This window comes from Olea europaea, chromosome 7, assembly GCF_002742605.1.
Source record: "Olea europaea var. sylvestris chromosome 7, O_europaea_v1, whole genome shotgun sequence".
Classification (NCBI taxonomy): Eukaryota; Viridiplantae; Streptophyta; class Magnoliopsida; order Lamiales; family Oleaceae; genus Olea; species Olea europaea.
The window spans coordinates 19,986,225-20,012,311 of NC_036243.1; the positions used below are offsets into that span (position 1 = coordinate 19,986,225).

Genomic DNA, 26,087 nt, shown 5'->3' on the forward strand with positions numbered 1-26,087 from the left:
GGCAACCGGCTTGGTGGTTGTTGGAATGAGTCCACCATTGTTGCTTTTTCTTCTCCCTATTATCACTAGCAACCCTTCTCCTTTATGGAGTTTGAGAGAGTTTGGACAGTCCAAAGCGAAGGAGAGTTCTTGGGTTGAACCGAGGTAAACCGATGTTTATTTGATTGTTTTTTGAGCCCGAAATCAACACTTATTGAGGGATTTCCACTACAATTACATACCAGCAGAATGCATGACTCAGTATAAGTAGACGTGCTCAAAATTGCGATTCTGAGAATGCCATTTACATTTCAAAAATTTTGTCAAAAAGAAATCCATGCTCAATATAATGACAAGACTGTATTGTATCATAGAAAGACACTAGTGCTAGACGGGCCATAATAAAAAGGTCTAGATGAATATAAAAATAGAGTTGTATCACCTCATCTACGGTTACACAACCCCATTCCCTGTGACAGGCTGAGAGAATTAAAGGGATTTTCATCCTCGTCATGGTGAGAAGGAAAGATATCTTCAAAGAAATGACCCAGATCACCATTTGAAGTATCAAAAGCTAACATCTTCTCCACAGCTGCCTACATTTAGATTCCGCTCATTAGATAGATTAAAAGTTATAAACAAGCTTACTCAATTTGAAGATACTTGGCCCCTGATTCAAGGCCATTATTTGGCAAAAACAAAGTTTTGAATATTGAATTTTAAAAGAATGCGTGATTAAAAAGTAGAAAAAGTTTTGGGTTTACGTGTAAAATATTTTATTATGTAAATGTGTGGGTGAAAATGAGTACGTAGAACAAAGAGTTCTGAAATAATTGTTGTCTAACACCTTGTATAGCTGATCTTGAGCAGATATGTCTTCACTGCAAACTCGCTCTATATTCTTCTTGTTACCAGTAGCCTCTAGTACACATGCTGCTCTCTTTATTACTTCCTCTGGAACTCCTGTACAAGTTATATGATGCCAAAAGTCAGAGAAGTAATACAAATGCATTTGACGTCCATGGACTCTTACCCAGTCACGTGAAGATCGATAACTAAAGCATCCGAAAGGACTCACTCGACCTCAAGAATATTATATGAAAAAGTATATGAGGTGCAAGAAGCCCAAAATTCCAACCCACTCGTAAAATGAAATGCAACTAATTTACTGTATCATGAACCAATAATGCTAAAATCAAATATAAAATGATGAACATTTGATATTATGGTTATCCCATAATCTTGTGCAAAGAGCTGCAGTGCATCATTTATGAGTTTTTAGAATGAAAAGCACAGAAATCAGAATTTCATCTAAAATTGGTGGCCTATGTCACACAGATTCTGAAAAAACAGATTTACATGCTGAGACCCAACTACTGCTTCTCAAAGTTCTATAGAATCATACCAGAAAGTAGTGCACAATGCAGACCTGCAAGATGTAACTCGAGTAAGTGGGAGAGAAAATCTATATCTATCATGAGTTCAATGAACAGTTTAATCACTTACCATAGCTAAGATGCGTACGTCCAGGAACCAACCTGCAGGTGTAGGACAACTAGATTATTGAAATATTATCTCCATGATTACCAATGGAGTTGGGCAAGAATTATGCATATGCTGGATGGAGATAGTAAAGATTCGGTAGTGAAAAGTAAACAAATGATTCAAGAAGAGATGCAATATTGATGCAGCATTAAAAGTCTATTCAAGGCACCGACAGAAATAGAGGCTTTTTTTTTTCTTTTTTTTTTTTAATTGCAATTTGAGACAATTTTAGATTTTATTTACTTGTGTTGTTTCCTACCTAAACTAGGTCATGTTAATCCCTATGTAAAGAGGGTTGACGGTTGTTTTCAATTACGCTTTGATATTGACTACAAGAATATTTTCCTTCCCCCCTCCCCGGTCTCTCTATTCTTTCTTCCAAATCCATATACAATTGTGAGTGGGTCCGTGCATCCAAAGAAATGAGAACCACCATCTAGTAAGCAGATCTTCTCCATCATCCACAGAATGATAGCATAACATACCTATACAAAAATGTGATGTCTTCAACATCTGTAGATTTATCACCTGGGCTTAGCACACTCATGGTGTAATACTTGATTTTTTCAGACTGCGTATTTAGAAATATGAACTCATAAAATTCCTGCTGGAGACAGTGGTACAAGTTCAAATAAATGAACCATTGCAATAACATTGCTACCTCGAGTAAATAGTTGTTGTCAAGTATCTCATTCAAGTGAGTACAAATGAGAACCTGTAATATAAGTGGAGGATCCTCACAAAATTAAACGAATACTCAGTGGAGGATCCAACTAAATTAACAACACATGAAAAAAAAAAAAAAAAAGGTTCTCCATGAAAATACATGCAATACAATATAAGCCAAAAAATATATAGCTTAATTAGTTGTCAATTAGGTGGTTATCAAAATATAAGAATTTACTCCCGTTACAGCCTCTAAAAACAAGGTGAAGTGATAAAATACACACTTTTATAAATGAGAAGTCCAACATTAATTATTTAATGCATATTGAGAGTCTTAATAAATATCTAGCATGTGTAAATGAGGAAATAATTGAACATAAGGCAGAGGATTCTAGCTGTAGTGTTTAATCAATTTTTATTTTATTGTGTGCTTGAAAGAGGCAGATGCACATCTCCTTCAAAGGTGGTTTATCCAGTTACATTTTGCCTCTGCCATTAAATGCATTCGAGGTTCTAAGAGGATTTAGCACTAAAAATGGCTTTGATGAAATATACAAGGTGATTGTTTCTTCCCCCTGAATGTTCCAAATATCACTCGTTGTACAATCTGAAAAGGATGGGTATACCTACCTTTGGAGGATTATTTCTCGAGGCAAAATAATTTATAGCTCCACCAAGGAGACCAATACCATCTGGAAGTGGTATCAAGGAGATATTAGATAATAACAGCAGTAAACTCGCTAGTACTTTAGGTATAAAAGGTAGAAATATCGAGTACTCTCACAATAACTAACCTTCAGAAAGAGTTCCTTTTCCAAATTCATCCAATAAACATAAAGAATGAGAGCTTGCATGCCTAAATTTATGTAAATATATATGTAAAACACGGATAGATCATGAATTATTCACAGTTCAAAAATCACATATATGCATAACATAACTTGCAACTCCACTTTATTCCCACTGTCACCAGCACTGAATGGGACACACAACATGCAATTATATCTCAATAAAAGAAAATTGATATTCAAGAGTTTATTATGCACATATTCTGTATTAGCATACCTCAACATCGTACCCACTTGGTGGAGATCAATCATAAATGTTGATTGTTCAGCAGTCATAAATTTGCTTCCCATTGCACAAAATATCCTTTTTACAGAAGACATATAATAATCTTACTTTCCACGATAATATTCAGCTGCAATAAGATAAATTCAAAAAGGTTGGATAACCAAGAGATAAACCTATCAGTCAAACCCACAGTAGCTGCATCAGCTGGTACAAAACTTCCAATGTGGGAAAGAAAAACAATCAATGCAACCTAAAGAAGAAAAATAACATTAAATGTCCGTGACCGATATAACAGGATTATGTTCTCTTCAGTTTCCAATATGAATAATTTGCTGAGACCTAGGAAAATTCCCTCCAGAATATCTGCAACTGACAACCTAGAAAACATTGCTGCCTAAAATACTATCCAGAAATAAATAAACATGTATGACATTACAAAAATAGTAAAATTATATCATTCTTTTATCTGTTATAATCAAAGCTCTACACTTCCCATCTACCAAAAATAGATTAATATACCAGAATAATTTATTGTACCGATAGCAAAGTTTCTCAACCCCATAGAATATCTTTTGTGATTGCCTGTTTTTCCATTCTTCCCCACTCTGCACCCACATGTTGAAAAACGAAACTGATAAAAAAAGATAAATCAATTTTGCAAGAAAGATCACAAGCCTTCTAAGAACAATAAGCAGAAAGTTTGTGATAGACCCCCAATCCATGCAACTTACCAAAGGCGCAGGAATTAAGGAAAAGCAGACGGCATAATTCCAGCACCAATTACATAATCCCATAATCAGTTACTTAATTTCAGCAGCACCAATTATTCAATTACAGCAATAATTGGGGAGGAAAATCACATATAAATAAGGGGAATCAGCACGTTACCATCATCCAGAAAAGTGGGAGATTCTTTGGAGAGTGTGAACCTCTCGAATGTCCATTGATCTTATTAATTTTCCTTTTTATTATTGAATAAAAAATTTGCTTATTTCATAGCAGATTCTCTCTTTTGTAATCTCTGTTTATCAGTGAAAATTCTCATAATAAAATTCTTAGAGCTATCATTGGTATCAGAGTCGTTACGATCGGGATGGTGAATTTATCAGATCGTGTGGTAGAGTTAGAAGGGGTTCACCAAAAATTGCAAAGCCAGATGGAGAAGATGCGGACTGGGATCGATAGGATGCAGGTAGAAATGCAAAGGGTGCAGAATGTTGAAAAAAATATGGAATTAATTATGGAGCAGTTCACCTTCATGAGATCGAAATGGGAAGAAGCGGAAAGAGAGAAAAAATGTATGGGGCCAGGAGGTAAGGGTTCGGAGTATGCTCTACCGTTCGAAAATTTGTCTGGAGTCGAGGTGAGCAGTTGGGTCAACACTGGAGGCTCGGGTGAACACTGGAAACCCGAAATCAAAGCGAGGTGACTGGAGATGCCGATTTTCATGGGACAAAATCCAGATGACTAGATCTTCAAGGCCGAGCGGTACTTCTTGGTGAATCAATTAATAGATGTAGAGAAATTAGAGTCAGCCAGACTATGCTTCGAAGGAGATGCACTCGCTTGGTTCCAATGGTAGCATCTAAGGAGGGTCTTGCAACTATTAAGACAACATCAATTGTTTGCCTATCGCAAGAAATGAAGCTTTGGTCAGCCAGAAGTAGAATACTTGGGGCACTGCATTTCATACCGGGGTGTGGCAGCAGACAAGTCGAAGATTCAAGCTATGATAGACTGGCCTAGTCCCCGCTCATTCGAGAGTTGAGGGGATTTTTGGGGCTCACAGGGTATTACCGTCGTTTTGTGAAGGATTATGGTAAACTAGCATGGCCATTAACAGAAAGGTTACGTAAGGATAATTTTTTCTGGGATGAGAAAGTCGAGCAAGCATTCACAACACTGAAAACTGCCATGACGTCAGTGCGAGTCCTTGCCCTTCCAGACTTCAACCGTCCCTTTACAAAAGAAACAGATGCTTCGGGCTTTGGCTTGGGAGCTGTGCTAATACAATAATAGCATCCAATTGCGTACTACAGCTGTGCGCTCAATCCAAAGGGAAGGGTGAAGTCAACTTATGAAAGGGAATTGATGGCGATCGTGTTTGCAGTGCAAAAGTGGAAACACTACTTGCTTGGTCACAAATTCTATGTGCGGACGAATCAAAAAAGTTTGAAATTCTTATTGGAGCAACGGCAAGTAAACTCAGAATATCAAAAGTGGCTACTTAAATTAATGGGTTATCAATTCCAGGTTCAATATCAGCCGAGATGGGAAAACAGGGCTGCTGATACCCTTTCCCGTATCAGCTCTTCCACCGAGTTAATAGCAATGTCGGTTCCTGCAGTAGTACAACTAGACACTCTAGCAGAAGAGGTTCAGGCAAACTCACAACTACAAACTATTATTCAAGAACTCAAGCAAAATCCTTCTAGCAGGCTAGACTTTGCGATGGTAAATGGCCAGCTATTGTTTAAAGGACGCTTATTCCTGCCTAAGGGGTCATCATTGATCCCATTGATATTAGAAGAGGGGCACAATAACAAGATCGATGGACACTCAGGCTTTCAAAAAACTTACAGATGTATCACTGAGAATGTCTATTGGGAGGGGATGAAAACTGATATTCAGCAATATGTGAACCAATGTGCAGTTTGTCAACAAAACAAGTATATTGCACTCTCACCGAGAGGCTTGTTGCAACCTCTTTCGATTCCTAATCAGGTTTGGGAGGACATAGCAATGGATTTCATTGAGGGACTACCGAAATCAGGCAACATGGATACAATCTTGGTAGTGGTGGATAGATTAAGCAAGTATGGGCATTTTACAGGGCTCAAGCACCCTTTCACAGCGGCAAGTGTGGCTGGAGTTTTTGTTAAAGAGGTGGTGCGGCTACATGGGGTACCTCGCTCCATTATGTCAGATAGGGACAAGATCTTTGTCAGCCATTTTTGGGAGGAGTTGTTTCGTTTGCAAGGTACTAAGCTCAATTGTAGCACTGCTTACCATCCCCAATCAGATAGATAGTCGAAAGTACTAAATCGCACTCTAGAAACATATCTTCGTTGTTTTGCGTCATCACGACCCAAGTCTTGGTTCAGCTGATTGCCTTGGGCCGAGTTATGGTATAACACATCCTTCCATACAGCAAGCAAGACGACTTTTTTCCAGGTCGAATACGGGCGTGAACCCCCTGCTCTACTGAAATTTGAAAAAGGATCTACCCCAGTTTCAGCAATAGAACAGCAGCTCCTTGAAAGGGATTAGGTTTTAGAGGAATTGAAAGCACAATTATTGCAAGCTCAAGCAAGAATGAAAAGCATAGCTGATCGCAAGAAAAGAAATGTTCAATTTGAGGTTGGGGATCTTGTGTACTTGAAGATTAGGCCGTATCGTAGCAAATCCTTAGCTGCGCGGCCTAATGAGAAGTTAGCACCACGATTTTATGGTCCGTTTGCAGTTGGTTAGAGGATTGGTCAGGTTGCTTATAAGCTAATTCTTCCTCCGACATGTAACATTCATATCGTATTTCATGTATCCCAGCTACATAAGGTAGAAAGGGCAGTGCAGGCTGCGAAGGAAGTACCTAGCCAATTGAATGAGGAGTTGGAGATGTTGGTTGAACCAGAAGCATTACTTGGGGTGCGACCTGGCTTGGGAAGCAACATTCGAGGCTTGGATGTTTTAATACAATGGAAAGGACTACCACCACTTGAGGCCACGTGGGAGCCTGACGACGTAATCAAGCAACAGTTTCCTTCCTTTCACCTTGAGGACAAGGTGAAACTTATGGGGGGAGGTAATAATAGACCCCCAATCCATGCAACTTACCAAAGGCGCAGGAATTAAGAAAAAGCAGACGGCATAATTCCAGCACCAATTATATAATCTCATAATCAGTTACTTAATTTCAGCAGCACCAATTATTCAATTACAGCAATAATTGGGGAGGAAAATCACATATAAATAAGGGGAATCAGCATGTTACCATCATCCAAAAAAGTGGGAGATTCCTTGGAGAGTGTGGACCTCTCGAATGTCCATTGATCTTATTAACTTTCCTTTTTATTATTGAATAAAGAATCTGCTTATCTTATAGCAAATTCACTCTTTTGTAATCTCCGTTTATCAGTGGAAATTCTCATAATAAAATTCTTGGAGCTATCAGTTTGTTCAGTCAAAAAAGATGCTAGTATGTGCAAAGTTGGGTTAGACAGACAACATTATTTTGAAAAGCTTGGAGAAAGTTTTTTAGAGGGAACATTTTGTGATATCTTACCACTAACTTGATGTCCTCAAAAGTATCAAATTGACTCAACTATCTTAAGAGAGTTGACAAAATGACAATTTCGCAGGCAACAACAAAGTTATTCAAAAGTTAAATGCTAAGAAACTGGAGAAGTGAATAAGGGAATTAAAACAATGAAGCAAGAACCGTAACCAAGGGAGTAAGTCCATTTTTGTAAACCTGCTTTATGTAGATACTTTTCCCAGAATAGTTAGGGCCAGTGATGATCTTGATCTGTCCTGAAAAGATGAAACTACGACCTTAATGCGACGATCAACAGGGTATGATATGGTTATAAGTCTACAGCTACTTTGATGAGAAGACATTATGATTTCAAATACCTTCATCCAGAATCTTTGTATCATTTGGAATAAACACATCTACCGTCATTTCCTGTAAAATATGCCTGATAGAAAGAAACAATTTTTTGTATCACCTTTGATGAATGCAATTTGGTAAAAAAGGTGGTTTAAATCCTAGACAGCTCTAACCTTCCGTTTCTAATATCGAGCATGCTTTCTGTGGTCAAAATAGGCCTCACATAATTGTTCTGACGAGCAACAAAAGCTAATGACAAAGAACTATAGAATAATACCCATATCAGAAACTTATACTGAACACCGAGGAAACACAGAACTTCAGAGAGAAGAGCAAGGAAGAGTTGCCAGTAAATTTAAGTCCTGTATACCAATCAAGCTCAGCTGCAAAATTAACAGCTTTGAGTATAGGTGCTGAGAATTGAAGTATGTGCTTGGCAAGGTCTCTTGTAATTGCTCTCTCCATGTCTTGGAAAGAAACAGTAAAAGAGAAATAAGAGAGCATGAATCAATATGAATAATATGTGAGATTAATACAAGTATGTTACAGGCAAAACAAATGGATGGGTTATGCAAAATTTTTAACATTCAAGTTCTTAAGAGTGGGAGTTTGTCACACATGTTCAACTGCAAAATAGTAGACGCATATAGTACCCACGTAACAATTACACCCACATTTGTTGTTGAGAAACGACAAAATCCCTAGTCATTGACATCTTTTTTAAGTCTGGGCTTATAAAAAAATTAATGTTAGTATGCATACCCAAAATTTTATGATATATATCTCCTAAAAGGTCATCAAGTTCCCGTGTCTTTGCAGTGCGGTAGAAAAACTTCTTAGAATCTCCATCCCCGTCTGAAAACTATGCATTGCACAAAACATAAACATGATAGATAATAAGATAATCATGATCACATGTACGATAAAATGCGGCACATGTAAATCGACAACATACAGAAAATTCAAAATCTTGAAGTTTCTCTAGAATTTGTTCGTCAAGTTTTTCTTCAAAAATGCACATTAAGTATCCTGCAGATATGAACAAACACAATTAGTCAGAAAAGGGTGCAGCTTACCTGAAAAAGCTCTGTCCAAGCTCATCTTTAAAATCACTTCATTTTAGACAAAATAAAAGCATGTCTCCTAGACTTTACGAGTTTTAAGTCCTGTGAAGCTGTTTTGGTTAGGATCAAGAAAGGAATTGTTAAGAAAGCAGCTCATAGGCTGTTGAAGAAGCCAGTGCAGGATAATCAAATTAAGATTCTATAGATTACTTAGCCCACGAAAAATGTGCATGATTTGGAAAGAAATTTTACTTTTAGTTATTTTGAAAAAATATAAAGTAATCGAAATAATCTGCAAGCTCGAGGCTGCAGAATGACACAGATGGCTTGGTGGCACTGATTAAGATTTAAAGTATTATTAGCTATATTGAAATTGAATTCCATCACCATTCTAAAATATTAAATCCACCATTAAATTTCAAACCAACCTATCTGGTGTATATAAACAATACAAGGAATGAATTTTTCTCTGGATGTATGAGGAAGCCTTGCAAGTTCCAATGATGACACCTGTAACGCGCAGGTAAGCATTACATTTAACATCTCACACACGGTAAATTTTAAACAAACATGATTAACTAAAGAAATCAAATGCTAGCACCTCTTCCAAAAATTCAGGCAACTCCTCGTATATTTGCCTCAGCTCATCCAACTTAACGGAGGAAAGAGCTTATCAGAACCTCGAGAATGTACAAAAGATATCAGAGTAACGGTGATCTCTAATTGTAAACCAAAAGCCTTAAACGCTACATAATTACTACCTCGCCACAGAAACCATCTTTTACTAGTGTCTCATAATCCTTGTCTTTACTTCGATTAACATCAATAACACCAATTACCTACATCATGTGCAACAACATGCGAATTAAAAACCATTAATATATTATTAACTATAAGGCTTATAGTACATTAGGTGAAGTTTCATGATTTGATTGATCCAATAACTGGCAAACTTAGGAAAAAATCAGAAAACAGTCATATTTTATATAAAGAAAGTTATATAACATAGTACCATGTTAAATTAGTTCAACTCGTGCCAGCAACAACTTTAATTTCGAATTTATACAACTGAGTAGATTTTAGCTGGTGTTTATTAAGAATAATTGCTCAAGAAACAAAGTAACTCCCTTCCCCGTTGTTCTCACCCATTATGTGCATCATCCCCAAATTAACCATTCCCAAGCACAAAACCCCCAAATTTCTTTGAGATCTCCTTGGGGATTGCCATCCCCAAGCTGGTTGGAATAGCTCCATCTAATGTATATGTTCGTCCTTAAACAAAACTGCCAGTTATTACCAATTTCAGCACCCTCTACCATCCTCTGAAATCACTTCCATCCCTGCTAAAATCTCTGCCCCATACCCCCCCCCCCCAACCCAACATCCTGGCCACCCATCTCAAATATTATGACCCCATGTTCATCAAAATTCCCTACTTCACTAATTTCTCCAACCAATATACAGTCATTCATGTGCAATCAAGCTCACACATATGCAAATATAGAAGTTCACAATACATTCTAGTTACTTGTGAAAAAAAGGTGGTAGTATCGGTTAACAATGGTTATGAGAGGGAAGAGGACATATGGAGAGTGGAAAGGAGCAAAACAAGGCAGGGAACGACATGCTGATAGTGGTAACTAGGGTAAATTTGTCAAGTTAATAATAATTATCTACATTAGACATTTTATGAAAGTAACAGCTTAGCTAATTTTACTTTGCTATATGGTCCTTATCAATGAAACTAAAGATTTAATATAGGTACATATTCCTTCTATGGTTTGAGAATTTTGGTTATTTGGTTCCCTTCATTTCATGCAGAGGTTTCCTTACTATCTGCATTTACAGGATTGGATTTTATTCTTTCTCCATTACCTACTAATACCAAGTGCAGAAATGAGAAAGGTTGTTCAATTACATTATTTATCATTAGAAGATCCATCGATTTTCTAAGTTCCCTTTGGATATCATCAACAAAAGAAACAGGAAAATTTCAATAACTATCTCTAAATGAATCCATTTATTTTCTCTCTTATAAATGGCAAAACTTTAGGTCTCTTGGAGAATGAGAGACAAAAGCCTAATTACATGTATTATCTAAGGTAAAATCCTTATTGCTACCGTGAAAAGCCAAGTATTCAGCTGTTCAAACAAAAAATAGGGAGATCAACACATACCAGATTATAGACATATGCCAGATCCGTGGAGAAGTAAATACCAGCCTGGAACGAAATTTAGGCAGCAATATAAAATAAAATAGAGGACCAAAAAAAAGAGTTCAGTAATATAATTGTATATAAAATGATATGTAGCAATAAGTTAATACCTTCTCAACTACATCCAAGTTTAAATATGCAAGTTGTTCTCGAAGAGTTACGGAAATGCCTACTTCAAATATCTTGTTGATATGCAGCAGTGAACAAATGCTCTAGAAAACAAAATTCTTAAAGTTACATATTTGCAAAGAAGAAATAATATTTTAACAGGTTATAAACAGCATACAAATGGAAATGGAGTGGAAATAAAAAGAAAATTGACGGGGAATGGTGGAACTATTGGCATCCAAACATAAAGTTTGAGTCCATGTTTGGCAAAACTTAAAATATTATTTTTAAAGCTGGCTAAACATACTTTTTATCCACACATTTAGTAAGACTGCCAACTTAGTATTATTATCTACATATTTTGTAAAATTCACAACTTATAAGCACTTAAAAGCATGAATAAGCATATGCTTGAGTCTTGTTATTATGTCTTGTGCTCCTTGGACATCAACGTAGCCCAGATATAAACTAGCCGCTTTGGTTCTTGTCAAAGAAAAAGTAAACTGCTAGATATTCACATCTAGTTTATTAGGTGGCCTCATTTTACTAAAAGATGTAATGTCTCAGTACATAATTCTTCTCTTTATGTCATATTAAAAGGTCTTGAGAGTTTGCTATTTCTTAAATCCTGGAAGAGGAACTAGGTTGATACCCGTGCAGCAAATCTTAATCCTTGTCATTACTTCTAAATATTTGAACACAGAGCACATGTACTGTGTTTTTTAGAGTCCGTTTATCCATTTCTGCCAGATCATGAACTCTTGGATATCAGAACATATACTGTCATATTCTCTATCAAATGCTTTCCTGTGGAAGGAAACAAAATCCTTCAAGATAGAATGCTAAAAGAAAGAAAGGAAAACAATGACAAAACAGTGCTCATAGCAAAAGCAGTATAGACATAGTAACGACCTTTCCCATAACCTAGCAAAACGGCATACCTTGAGAAAAGCTGACCAGTCACCACTCCTACACACAGAACTCGGAGAGTTGATTTTCTATAAAAACAAAAGATAATTGACTCAAGATCTCTGGAATATACAAAATGTGAAACAGAACATGGAGAAGAAGAGAATGTTTTATTCAGGGAGAATTCTTCATTCTTAAAAACTTCCTGAAAACAACTAGACAAGCTTATCCATTAAAAAAAAAAAAAAACCAATTTATATAATCATAATGCTAGTTTCCTGCCATCAACTTAACAATGGTCAATTTTGGCAACACACATGAGGAGTTAGACAGTTAAATCAGTTGAATGATTAGATTGGACTCTATTAGAAAAATGAGATGGATAACATAATATTTTTTTTAATAAATAATATCTATAATCAAATATTGATTGGGACCTAAACAACTGGTTGTAATATATAATGGTCATGTTGGATAACTCTACTCATGCAATAATCATATATTAAATGGAAGAGGAAAAAAAGAGGCAAGATTGTGTACCTTAAGTATGTGGGGAATGTCTTTCACAGACTTTAATGTGTCACGCAAAGAAGCCAACAATTCTTCAGCAGAAAGAAAGAATGATATCTTGATCCATTAAGGAAATGCTTCCCTTTCATGCAGATCAAAGATAGAAGATTCATGTACAAAAAGACATTTTGAATTCCTTGGTAATTTATGAAATCGTCTCCATGAAAATGCTCACGAAAACAACACATAACCTTTATGCACTCAGCCTCAAGGCCTCATCTCATTCAGATCAACTCTCAATTTCTACCTTCACTGATTGATGTTGGTAACTATGAGCTAAGCCCAAAATGACAAGGGTGACTTGATGCATTTAGGCCAAGGATACAGTATCAAGACGACCATTCAACTTATCAAGGTTCAGTATAGGCCTCAGGAACCAGTTCCTAGTTAAGAGCAAATATTAGATCGAGGCTTCAAGCTTGCACCAAGCATAACACATCTGAATTTAAACTTACCTCAGGAGGCGTCTCCCCATTGGTGTAACACACTGAAAAAGGAGAGTATATCACTCTGATCATTTTTATTTTTTTTGGGATTGCAATATTATAACAACTAATATCATAGCAAGTCTAGAAATCAGAAGCCTCTGCAAACCTTATTCATCATTCCATATACAGAGAACCTGCAATAGGAAAATATCAGTGTACGTCCACTATAGACCTACAATCAATATTATGTCGCTGCATTTACCCTTCCTTGGATCTTCCAATTCCCATATGGCTTGGATGTTTGTCAATTTGGAATATTTGCAACGCCTCATGGGCAGCTGAATCGACTTTGAGAAAATTGTTTCTTGACTATTAGTTAAGGCATACATCTTAGCATAATGAATCCAACTTTCTGAGAGAAAAGTATACAGATATAGCAGAAATACAAAACCCAAGTACGGAATTATTCATGAAAGGAGGAAAAGAGTAAAATAGAGAAGATACAGTGAAATTTCAGTGAATGAGTCAATCATGATTGATGCAGCCCCAAATTCCTGCTGTTCCATGGTATCTACTATCTTCTCATTCTCTAAAATGGCAAGAAGTCCGCCACTTGCACGGACTTGAACATCACTTCGGACGTCCATCATAGAACTAAGCTGCAGTATACAAAAAGGACAATCAAATGTCTATGAATCTTAACAGGGAGACATGCTATAATCTTCTGTCAACATTTTGAGTCCAGAAGGACCAAAAGAAAGGAAACTTAAGGCATGTGTGAAATTCACAATATGCATATTCATAAAGTTTGGTCAATGCTTCACACTGATCAAGGACCATAAATAAGAGGGTTGCAATTTATTACTCTCTCCTGTATAGAGTTATTAGATCACATTCCAATGGCACTTCTTCCTATAAACAGAAATTTTCTACTTGTCGTGTTGAGCAAATTTCGCTTGTTATTCGACTTACCAAAAGAGAAAAAAGCATAAGTGGTAGGTAACAGAACTATGTGAAAATATTGACAATAAAAAATTGGCTTGTTAATGTGTTGATTGTCTTCCGTCCATAAGAGGAATAGATGAAGAGATAAACATTACGAGGTAATTAATGCTCTAGAAGAAAGTTGGGTGAAGAAATGAAGTATGAGAGGAAACTTTGAAGCCAAAGCGAAAGGGGAAAAATTAGCAACTGGAAATATTTTAAAAGAAGTGGTTTAAAGAATTAATAATGGGGATGGAACATTGTAATCTAGAAACAGGTAGAAGAGGGAGCAGTTTACAAATGCCTTGATGACAATTAAAATTTTTTTATTTCTTCGATAATTAACATCTATTAATGATTTTGATGCTGAGGTCTATTTGCATGCACTTGGTGCTGGAAAAGAAAGAAAAAAATGTGATTCAAGTAAAAAATGACACCTTCGAAAAGACCAAATTGGTCTCTCTAAGGTAAAGGGTCTTTCTATATTTCTGCATTCAGTCTATTGCTGTAAATGAACAAAGACTCACATGCCTCTTCTTTTAATTTTCCTTTACCCCCAACTACATCATCATTATGCCAGGCCATGATCATAGATGTCTCTTCCAACTTCTATCCTTTCTTTATCATCCATACGCATCCCTTTATCTTTATGATTATGTCTTGTTTATATCATGCACAAGAATCTTAAGATACAAGCAACTTGTAAAAGTACATTCAAATTGGGTGGGCAGGTCAATCATGAAAACCCAAGAGATATCACACAACTGGACATGTCAATTTGTAAAGTAAGAGAAAGGTATATCAGCTGTGTTTAAAAAAATAAACGAGTAAAAGAAAGAAAAAAACCCAATCTTTGCAAAAGTCAAACTTGCAAGTATGCAACTTACAAAAGAGATCCTTTCTTTGATATTTAACCCATCATCCATTCCTGTTACTCGAAGGTACGTTAATCTGCTATGAATAAATAAATTAAAAAAAAAAACCAATTACTTAAGTATTACTATAAGCGAATGCTAAAGAAAGGTGATGATTGATCAACAGTTTCTGAAACAATTTCTAGATTTGTCAAGAATACTTAAAATATAAAGCGCAGACTTTATACCATATTCCTAACCATTTATCAAGCACCAACTGATCAAATGACATGATTTGAGCTCTGGTAACTTAAAACTAAAATGCAACTTTACTGCATCACTCAAGATGAAATCTAAAAAGCTTTTCTACTGAAGAATGATTAAATCCTCCATAATCTACACGAATAATATGATCAGCATGGAAATCAAACTCCCCTGCAGGAAAATCTATCAATCCCCTTATACTTCATAGGGGAATTAATCAGATAACTCTGCTAGCAACTTCTTTACAACCGTACTTCAATTATATTCATTAGATTCTGAGAAAATGGTGAAAGCACGATTAATAGAAGTGAATATTTTTTTTTCCTATAATGTGGATTAAGCAGCCAAATGTGCTACAGTAGCTACGGTAATTAGACTGTCTGTGTGCAGAAAGTGTAGTAGATGGCTGTTGTTAGTGAGTAGTGATAATCATCTGCCCAATTAGTGAATTAAATTAAAATTTTGAAGGATATACGTCAGGTACAATGTTCTGCAATTTCTTCACCTGTGCCATGCTTGCTCATAGCTAAATAATGAACTTTTCACGAGCTTTACAGTTGGTGCTTCACTGGTCCCATCTGTATCACTTTCAAAGAGTTAAAAAAATGACTCCACCATGGGAAGTTGAATGAGACATTAGGTAAGAAGCTTACCACTTCTTTGTAAAGCAGCCAAGAAGGATTCTTCACTCTTAGTGCTGGTATAGATTGTGAAGGGCTTGGCTTGATATTTTACTAAGTCAAAGTCAGTCAGAGAGAACTGCATAAGATGCATGAACCCAGAAGGCAAACATGCTGCTAGAGCATTTTCTTCTAAACCTTTTGGGTGGAATCTAAAGACGTGATTGTTATGTTGAGAAAAAAACAAAATTGAAGTAAATTTTCCAAGGAAAAGGGACACTAAATCAAGTATACTATGTCAACTCTGAAAGGGTGGACATAAAAATCTGCTTGGACACTCCACAACCAAATCTTATTGGGGTAAAAAGTTCATACCCATATCAATCAACTGAAAATCTTCACTGCCATCTTCCCAAAATTCCAGCACGTGGAGTTGACAAATACTGGAATCAAAATAAGAGACACCGATTCTGGAAAATGATTTCATTCGAAGTGAGTTTTTCTTTTCTTATTTCAACCTCGTCATAAATATCCAAAATACTATTCGCTTGCAAGATAATCATGACCAAATAATATTTTATAAAGCTGCTCACCTTCGACCCTGCATGACACAAGCCATATAGACCTGTCGCATCCAAACATAGGAAAAATAAGTTTAGGAATAATCTTGTATGAACACTTGAAGCATGTCTGAAAACCTTTTTAATTTTGAATATGGTATGAGGGAATACTTAAGCGAGTATGTGTATTAATACAGGTTCATTAAAAGAATGGACTAAAGCAGTCCAAACCTATTAAGTCAGTCAGGCAAAACACCGTCAGACTTCCCCTTATTATGGCAAGTCAACTACTTCTTTTTGAATGGAGGAATCGCATATCAAAATCCAAGCGCAAATAATTTCAAACGTAATAACAAGTGGAATTGTAACTTTTCTACTCTGATACATTTATTTTATGAATAATATTCTAAAATCATCCCTGTCTTCTTATTCTTCCATCTACTTATAAAAATTTCTCTTTCTAATCATTTTGAATTCACAACTTGAGTGTAAATTTATTTTTTCAAAAAATCATCAATCCCAGAAGAGTCTATGAAATCTATATAAAATAAGCACCCGTGTTTTTCTTCAATTTAAGAGCTTCCCATCCATGCATTAACATCAAGCCGTTTCCACCAAAGATACAGAAGCCAAAATTCAGTTCACAAGTCTAAAAATCTAATCAATTCGGAAATTATCAAATTGATTATTCTGTGAGTTTTGTTTTTGTTTTCCCGCCGATCTTTACTTTCTCAGAAACCAGATCAGAATAAAATTATAAAATACATGTACACGAACACTCATAGAGAAAAAGAGATGATAATCCATTACTATTATTTGGAGAGGAATGGCGCTTCTTACAGTCCACACGCAGTAATGGTTGCACTAGAACAAAATTCCAAGACAAAGGAAAGCTGAAATTACAAAATACCAAAATTAATTACCTGAGGAACGGCTTCCATTTCGCCGATTTCTTCCATTACTTTGTAACCTCAGCGCTGAAAGGGAGAGGGCTTAGGGGATAGAAAGAGAGAGGAGCGAAGCAATTTCGAATACCGTTGGCTTTTATGTTAAGAGTGAAGCAAAAAGGCGGTAAGAAAGCACGAGTCGCGCTTGTGCTTTTCTTTAATTGTAGCGATTTTAGTTCAAAAATCGGCGCTCCAGTGACGACTTCTTTCAAAGGGTCTACTTTTTAGGAATAATTGCAGCAGAAGTTTCAAATTTTTTAAATACTAACAGATTTTTTCTTAATCTTTCATTTATTGCAACCATTACATCAAACATTTCAAAACGTTGCATCTAAGGCCGTTATGGATGGAATCCGTTCAATTTACCAATAACTGACCTAAAAACGTGATTTTGATCATATATTTTACTATTTCTATAAAGATAAAATGGTAATCTCGATATATTTCCCCCTTGGTCAAGATCTGGCCCCAGTACTCCCACACCCACCGAGGCTCCCGTAGCCTCTGATGAATGTCGTTGAGGTAGGCACAGTGGTAGTTGCTTTCGATGGCTACGAATCTTCCTGCACTGGTGGTAAGAAAATATAGGAGTAAGAAATCAAAATGTTTAAAATTTTTAACCTAGAATCGAAATTTTCACATGAAATTAAATAAAACGAAACTAATATACCAAAATGCAAGACCAAAAAAATGAAAACCATTTTCTGGAGAAAAAAATTACGCTAGAACATATACCTGGTAGTTGAGGAAGAGGTAGGAGGCGATTGCAAAAAAATGGAGGCAAAGAAGCAGTGAACCCCACAAGAGATGAGCTTGGAGGCCGAGTCCACCACGAGCTTATTCAACCAGCTAGAGTTGTTATTGTTGGTGCGCGACGGTGCTAATTCCTAAGAAAGTAGTGAGGGGACGATCGTACGACGTCGTATGGTGGGCTCTATAGGACGACATTCTATAGAACTTTTCTTCCACCCCTACTTCTCCTTATCGTAAGAGGAAGCGATGCCGTATGGGTTGCTTGTGACTCCTCCTTCGCCCGCCATCACCATTTGAAAATGAAGTCTTGTGCAAAGTATGAAATTTAGAGAGATAAAAGAGAAGCCGAATATTAGGTACACCGCTACCTCCATCCTCCAGCAATTGTTGTCGAGGAAGTTCTAGAGCACCCTCACCTTCCAGCTTCAGCTCTTGAGGCACTCTTGTTTTTTGACAAACACCAAAATTGTGCCACAACGTAGGGACCGGTCAAGTTTACCATTTTGCCTTATAAAAATAGTTAAAAGATGGTCAAACTCGCTTTTTTAGGTTAACCAATGGTAAATTGGATGGAATCTATCCAAAAGAGCCTCGGATGCAACTTTTTGAAAGGTTTGGAGTGACGGTTACTACAAATGAAAGGTTACAGGAAAGTCTGCTAGTGTTTAAAAGATTTGGAGCTTTTGTTGCAATTACCCCTATTTTTTATGGCAACATGTAAAAGAACCTCTATAAAATACTCGTTTAACATCGTATCTTTATTTTTATTTTTCCCATTTTTCTGTAAAGTAAATTTTCTAAATTTCTCTTCTTAACAAAAATGGGAAAGAAAGAAAATTTTATTTACATAACTAAAAGAAAATGGGGAAAAAGAAAATTTTGTCAGATTTTTTGTAGATTTATCTAAACCAAACGAGCCTAAATCTCTACATTGTCAAAAAGGAACTTCCTCACGTCTTTGTGCTATTTAATGGTATTTAATATTTACATCGAATAAAAATATAAATAAAGATCAACTTATAAAGGATTCGGCTACTCTTTTTAACAAAATTGACTTTTCAAAATGAACCCCTAATTTAATATAGTATCAAAACACATTAGACTCCAAACAAGCAATTCACTTTTTTAAAAAAAAAAAAAAAAAAAAAAAGGAAGGGCACACAAATTTTAAAATCGTTCTGTTCAAACGAACCACCATCTTTGGGGTATGTTAAAGGATAAAATCTCACATTGAATAAAAATGAAAACATAAACCAACTTATAAAAGGTTGTGTCACTCTTCTTAACAAGACTGACCATTTTAAATGAAACTCTAGGTCTTAATATGTATTAATGCGGCTCTTCTTGTAGGTATTATATTATGGGCCAGTTTGCCTCTCTTTTTTTTCATAAATCATTGACGGTTGGTTGAAACATCAAGCACTCGTCTGGATTCGAGGTTTTCACAATCAAGTAAGCTACTTTTCCAAGCCCTTTAAAGGTATGTTTTTTCTAATTCTAGCCATACCCATTCTCCCATCTCTTGCACTCATTTCTCTCTCGTCTGGTCATTGACTTCCCTATTGAAATACAAAAAACGGTAATTAGACCTTTTTCTCGACCATCTACCTTTACCTTTTAATATGGTGTTCGAATGCACAGGTGAGTTTAGGACTAGTAAATAGTAGCTACTTAGACCATGCTCTCAAGCTTGTTAAATTTGTTCCGTCAGTGTAACGAATAAAGTTATTTGTACAAATTTTGTTGAAAATCCATATCTTGTTAGGATCTGCGTTGTTGATTTAAAAAATAATTTTTAAAATGAATGGTGTATATTCCTGCCAACCCACGGTTGACAACTTTAACCATGGTTATACACATAGCATGACTGCAGTGCAAAAACTATATTGTTGTCACTTCTTGAAAAGGTAGCTGAGTCGAGATAAAATTGCTTGGCTGGTTTCCTTGGACTTGGGCTGGCATCATGAACAGGGATTCCGAGATACACTATTTGTTGTCTACCGTTCATGGCATATGATAGTTATCCGCACAGGCGGAGCTATAAAATTATGTTTGGTCGGGGCGGGTAAAATTTTGGGCAGAGTGGATTCTGCTTATCAGAGAGATATAATGGACTAATAAAGATGAGCATAAATGCAAATGAATCAGCTAAATACAATATTGTATATTCTGTCTTCATTTTTCTAAGGAAATAAGAAATGGATTAATTGTTTGAGCCATAAGATTTGCTACCATCAACTCCTATTGAGAAACAGAAAAATGGTGGACTTCTCGGTACATGCTATCATATCTGGGAATGGCGAAGCTCCTTTTCGACCAGATGACCATGGATTTCCGCCATTAGTGCTTCCTTGCTAATCTTCAGGGAAATTTTTGTCATTAGGGCTTTTATTCTCATCTGTCTTATCAAATTGAAGATCCTTGTAGACCATCCGTGGCACCACAAAATTGGCAATCCAGTATGCAAAAAGAAGTATAGCACTGTCATTGATGTAAGAATGGACATCACTGTTAAAAGAAATTATTTGCTGTTAAGAGATTTAATTTTAAGTATATGCCATGACAAACCTTGTCTGAAGCAGGACTGCTATGTCAGGGGAGGCGGCGAGCGGCACTGCAGCGAGAAAGGGGGAAGAAGGTAGAGCCCTGGTCGTAACAGAGAATCTTTTCCAATCTTGCTGAAGCCAGGCAGATTTCTTACTGGAAAAACAAAAGAATTTGGCCGGCTTAATTTCTTGCATATATCGACTCTCAGATAGCGTTGGCGATCGAAGTGAGTGACAATCGATGCACTTCACTTTGTGATTAGGTTGAATTTAGTTTTCTGTTCTACAGTTTGTGGCTAATACCAAAATTTGAGTGTCGTGTACTGAATATGGATAATGTTCTGGGATATGTCGCTGAACGACAGTTTTTCCATTTTATTGACGTGATTTTTTTTAAGACCTCGACTCACTGGTTAAGGCATGGGTAAGTAGAAGTGGTCCTATAGGATTTTATGTTTTGAACCACGCTTGACGTACAGGGTCGGTTCTTACAGATTACTCAAAATGGTGAGTTGGGCATTTTGGGGGGTCATTTTTTAATGAAGTGGATCCTGCACATGTGATTGGCTTGTAAAAGGCCTGCGAGAATAGAAATATTCTTATGTTTTAGTCTATTAGGGCAACTCCAACCTATACACAATTTCACTATTTTTCACCAAATTTCACCATTTTTCACCAAAAACACCACTTCAATCAAACACTAAATCTTACACCATTTTGCATCAAATGTGATAAAAGTCCATTTTGCCCTTTTTTATGTATAACCAAGTTGATATGAAGGGTATTTGTGTCATTTTACATCATACATAAATTTTAATTCATAATTAAGTAGTAATTAATTAATTTATTAATAATATGATCATCATTTGTAATAAACTTTAATCGCACAATTAATAATAATAGATGAACGAATTAAAATAAAAGTATTCAAAACGAAATGTATTAATTGCACATTTGTAAGATGAATATATGAATTTCGATAATTAAATTATGACACTAGGTCGACTTGTCCGTACCATAATTTCGAGATTTGAAATGTATTACGTTGTTTTCAATAACATGATTTCATATTTTCTTAGTTGTGGTATTTTTATTAATTGTACTACATTTTTAAAATATATTAAATAATTTCATATTTTCGTAAACAAAATGTAATTATCTATGTAGTAATTTGTTTAGTAGTAAATCGAATAAATAAATAAATTTTCAACTATATAAATTGTTAAAAATAAAATAAATGAATAAAATGACTAAATACTGTTCATTTAGTGCAACTTTTGGTGTAATGGGTTGGAAATGATTTTTAGTTTGATGCAAAATTTTGTGCAAAATGGTGTAGATTTTGATGCAGGGTTGGAGATGATATTAGATATTCAATTGTCCCACTTGGCTCCTCTTGGTAACCCACCCTGCACCTACCATTGTTTGGGATCCTTCGAGTTTAGATTGTCGCGTTAGCTGTTCCTTCAATTAAATTTCGATATATCAATATAATTTCGAAGTGTCAATTTTGTGGAACGTGATTTAGCATATAATGTGTCGAAATTCAATTGGGGCAATAGACATGGGAATGGGAAAACTAGATATGGTGTGAGTCAAAGAACTCAGCCCTGTTTGGTAGAAAATAAAATTCAAATTTTAATTTAAGTCAAAATCAACAACTAATTTTAACTATGTATTTTATGAGATTCACAATTTTTTAACTATATATTTCTACAACTTATATCAAATATCACTAAAAATTTGGTTTTAATTTTCACCAAATAAGGACTAAATATCGGCATGTCATAAAGTTTCCACAAGGCAAAAATTGTCCAATGGAGAAATTTGCTTCTTCAAAGTTATTGTACAATGGAGAAATTTGCTTCTTCGAAGTTATTGTTGTTGCTTGAATTAAACACAACAAACTAGTGTGGAGAAGCTGAGCATTAATTAATAAATTCAAATGTCTTCAAGAATTTATGACTATGCCTCTATAGGAGGCCCACACAATTTGACTTTTCATACCATGTGCACATTTCGTTTAGATACCTACATGTAACGAGTAATGTTATTTAATTTAACTACGATTATAATTTCAGTCTATGTGACGCTAAAATGATATTAGATACTAAATACAATTAAATGTCATTTAGCCTATCTTATAATCTCAATGGAATAATATTACTCTACAAAAGGCAGATATGCCTAGGCAAGGTTTGATTTGGGCTGGTTTCTATTCTAACTTGAAACCAAAATCAAATTAGTCGATTTGGATGAATTTCAAATTCAAACCAACTCACTCTAACTCTTAATTCGACTCGAATCAAACCAAATAGGTTTGGTTCAATTAGTCGATTTGGACTTTTAGTACAAATTGATTTTAGAAAAAAAAAAATTGTCCAAATTTTGACCCAATTAGATTACAAGATTTAAAATAATTAAATAAATTATTATTATAATAATTATTGACTAACAAATAAAATTTGGTTACCAGAAATAGATTAACAAAAAAATTTAAGAAATTTGTTGCATTTTTATACATTACGTACCCTGACTGCCTGAGTACAGAAAAAAATTAATTATAACATAATGAGCTTGTAAAAGAAAATTTTCGATACTATTACTTATCGACAATATCATAGATTGAAGGGAATCGTGATATAGTATGAGATTAGAGCTTATCTTTTAATTTTTATTTTTCTTTAAAAAAAAAAGGTAAATATATAAGTGAGTTGGGTTGGTTCGATGAACCAATGGTTTGAGACTTCAAATCATGACCAAACCAAATCACTATGGTTTTATTTAAAAAAAAAACAAACAAATTATATATGTCAAATCGACCCGAGTCGGTTTGGTTTGATCGATTTTTTGATTTTTTTGCCTAGAACTAAATGCAGGGGAGAGAAACAATTTCACAAATTGCTTTAAAAGTGAAAGTCATGAACAAAAGTGCTAATTTTGTTTGCCACGTGTAAATGCGATATGCTAAATGTATAAACTGTTTATACAGATTGGTTTACTGAATATCATTTGACAAGATTTAATTATATTTTGGACAAAAAACTAATTCATTTTTATTTCTCTTCTCATGAACCACATCATTCAATAAAATAATATTGCATATAATTCCAAAAACATTTTATTTATTTATTTTTTTAACCACGTATTCTTTAAAAATTATTATTTAAACATACATTTTCCCCAAATTATCATTATGCTAAATCAATCGACTAAATTATGCAATCTTAATACCTATAAATCCATATGTACAAGTAGCATTTTGTAAATATAATGCTAGTCTACTCGTGTCAAGTCTCCCTTCCACAGTAAACAGTTCCACTCATCTACTTGCTCCCTCTTCCCCAAATAGAAAGTTTTCCCTATAACAATTCAAGCTAACTGAGTATTTTTTTTTAAAAGAAATAATTTTTTAAAATTCGTTTAACTCGTAAAAATTATGAATAAATTAATAAAGATATTATTTCTCCTCCCCCCCCCCCCCCCCAACAAAACAAAAAGAGAGAGAACAGTTACAAAACAATTGTGTTTTGAAAGAGCGATATACATATTATGCCCCTTTTTGATTAGATAAATATCAGATATTTAATGTATTTTTATAAAAAATTAATAAAATGTGTGATAAAAAATTATGAATTTCATAAATTGAGTATTGTTAAAATTAATCAATAACTTTGACTTTAAATTTTTATCACATTTTAAGTCTCACCAAATAGGGGCTACAGCCTACATACATAAAAAATAATGACTCCAATACTCCAATTGCGAACAACTAATTAGAGACTTTTTAGGGGAAACTGTTACTCAATGAAAGGAATGTAAGTGTTTGGAATCTACTTATCATGCGTAATAAAAAAATAAAATAAATTTCAAATTTCATCAATGATCTTTTTGTATTTAGATAGAAATTGTACGTTTTTGCGAATCTGCGAACTCCTTTACTTTTATTTTTCTTCCAACGACCTTGATCTGTCACCTACACATGTCCATTTGTCCAGACTCCAATGGAATTCCACACAGAGAACAAAATTGTAGGAATCAGGTTTTCTCCTCTTGCGTTAGCAATAGTGAAATTCTCTATAAATTAAAAACCCTAGTAACTTATTTATATAAGCCCAAATAGGCTTGGCCTTATACGATCCAATATTTAATTGACCCATTAATTAAATTTGGTACTTGAATTAATTAATCAATGCTTGTTAACTGACACGATCCAATATTTAATTGACCCATTAATTAAATTCGATACTTGAATTAATTAATTTATCTAACGCTTGTTAAATTAATTAATTGGCAAGTCACAATCTTCTAATTCCTTTTTTTTTTTTTTTTTTGCGACCCATCATATTTCTGATCACAATGCCTAAGGGCATAAATAATTATTTTGATCTAATTAAAATCGATAAATTAAAACACCCTTTAATTTATCACCAACTCAAGTTAGTCGTTCTATATTAACATCTAGCAATGTTCAGGGCAATACATGTGACGAAAAATGTCACATGGTATGACAAAATCAAACTTATTCGTTTACCGTGAAACTATAATCTCTTCGTCAATATGATCCGATCAATTAAGAGATATAGAAGTGTATTAATTCTGATTATCGATCATATCTTTAATTCCATTATTAAGTTAATATAAGTTGAAAACTCCTTTTTGACTTCTGGATACACCTTGGTTAAGGATTTCGTTATTGACTCAATTGAATGAAATTCAGATCATAATCTCTTACTATCTAAGAGTGAGGAATTCTCTATTGATCATTTACAACATTCAGACGATTCTTGACATATCCGAACGATGTCATATTAGCGGCCCTTGACAGGGCAATATCCAACACCATCAAAGCATAATTTTCCTCATATAAGACACTATGATGACCTTAAGTCAAAGGACCAATTTTACTACCGAACGTTAGAGATTAATTACTGACACTTAGATAGTTATCCGTGTGGAATCTCCTAGCGGGTCTCCAATAGTTTGTTCTATAACAAAATGTCTACGTATTCATTCAAATGTCATCACACTTTAGTTTGTGAGATCAACTACTTACTTCACAAATAAGAGATGACACACATGATATTCTATTTGTAATAAGGATATTCGTATCTCGTCATTATTTACGACCACGGATGATTTAAGATTCAATCATATGTAATTTGTATCTCACAATCACAACTCCTTGTGATTAACAAATTATTAATATTTGAATCTACAGACTTCATTATTTAATTCAATTGAATATTATTTAATTAAATAATAGATCTGTCATAAATCGCATCAATATATATTAAACTAATTTATGTCCAAAGTCGATTGGATTTAAAACGTAATACTTACATTAAGAAGGGACATTATTAGTATCACTTTGATCGTCATATATGGAAT

At 34.8% G+C, this 26,087-nt stretch overlaps 1 protein-coding gene across 4 annotated transcripts; it reads right to left on the minus strand.

Moving 5' to 3' along the window:
- Positions 1 to 237: 237 nt before the first annotated feature.
- On the minus strand, positions 238 to 18,605 carry LOC111397344 (DNA mismatch repair protein MSH5). 4 transcript variants are annotated; one of them, XM_023024213.1, is made up of 35 exons: positions 18,133 to 18,603; positions 17,374 to 17,965; positions 16,484 to 16,515; positions 16,266 to 16,360; positions 15,924 to 16,004; positions 15,776 to 15,848; positions 15,040 to 15,103; positions 13,673 to 13,827; positions 13,431 to 13,532; positions 13,335 to 13,362; positions 13,196 to 13,227; positions 13,066 to 13,123; positions 12,711 to 12,797; positions 12,203 to 12,259; positions 11,264 to 11,365; positions 11,115 to 11,159; positions 9,699 to 9,776; positions 9,539 to 9,589; positions 9,366 to 9,447; positions 8,829 to 8,902; positions 8,636 to 8,735; positions 8,244 to 8,340; positions 8,047 to 8,136; positions 7,897 to 7,961; positions 7,736 to 7,794; positions 3,438 to 3,514; positions 3,256 to 3,342; positions 2,985 to 3,046; positions 2,821 to 2,882; positions 2,186 to 2,239; positions 2,010 to 2,095; positions 1,486 to 1,517; positions 1,385 to 1,408; positions 827 to 942; positions 238 to 575 (listed from the first exon to the last, which is right to left on the minus strand). In XM_023024213.1, the coding sequence occupies exons 2-35, from the start codon at positions 17,407 to 17,409 to the stop codon at positions 423 to 425; spliced, it is 2,496 nt and encodes an 831-aa protein (XP_022879981.1). In that variant the 5' UTR covers positions 17,410 to 17,965; positions 18,133 to 18,603; the 3' UTR covers positions 238 to 422. The 4 variants fall into 4 exon arrangements, with proteins under 4 accessions (XP_022879981.1, XP_022879982.1, XP_022879984.1 ...); XM_023024215.1 differs by having other exon boundaries at positions 418 to 571; positions 18,133 to 18,605; XM_023024214.1 differs by lacking the exon at positions 9,699 to 9,776 and having other exon boundaries at positions 18,133 to 18,604.
- Positions 18,606 to 26,087: the final 7,482 nt, after the last annotated feature.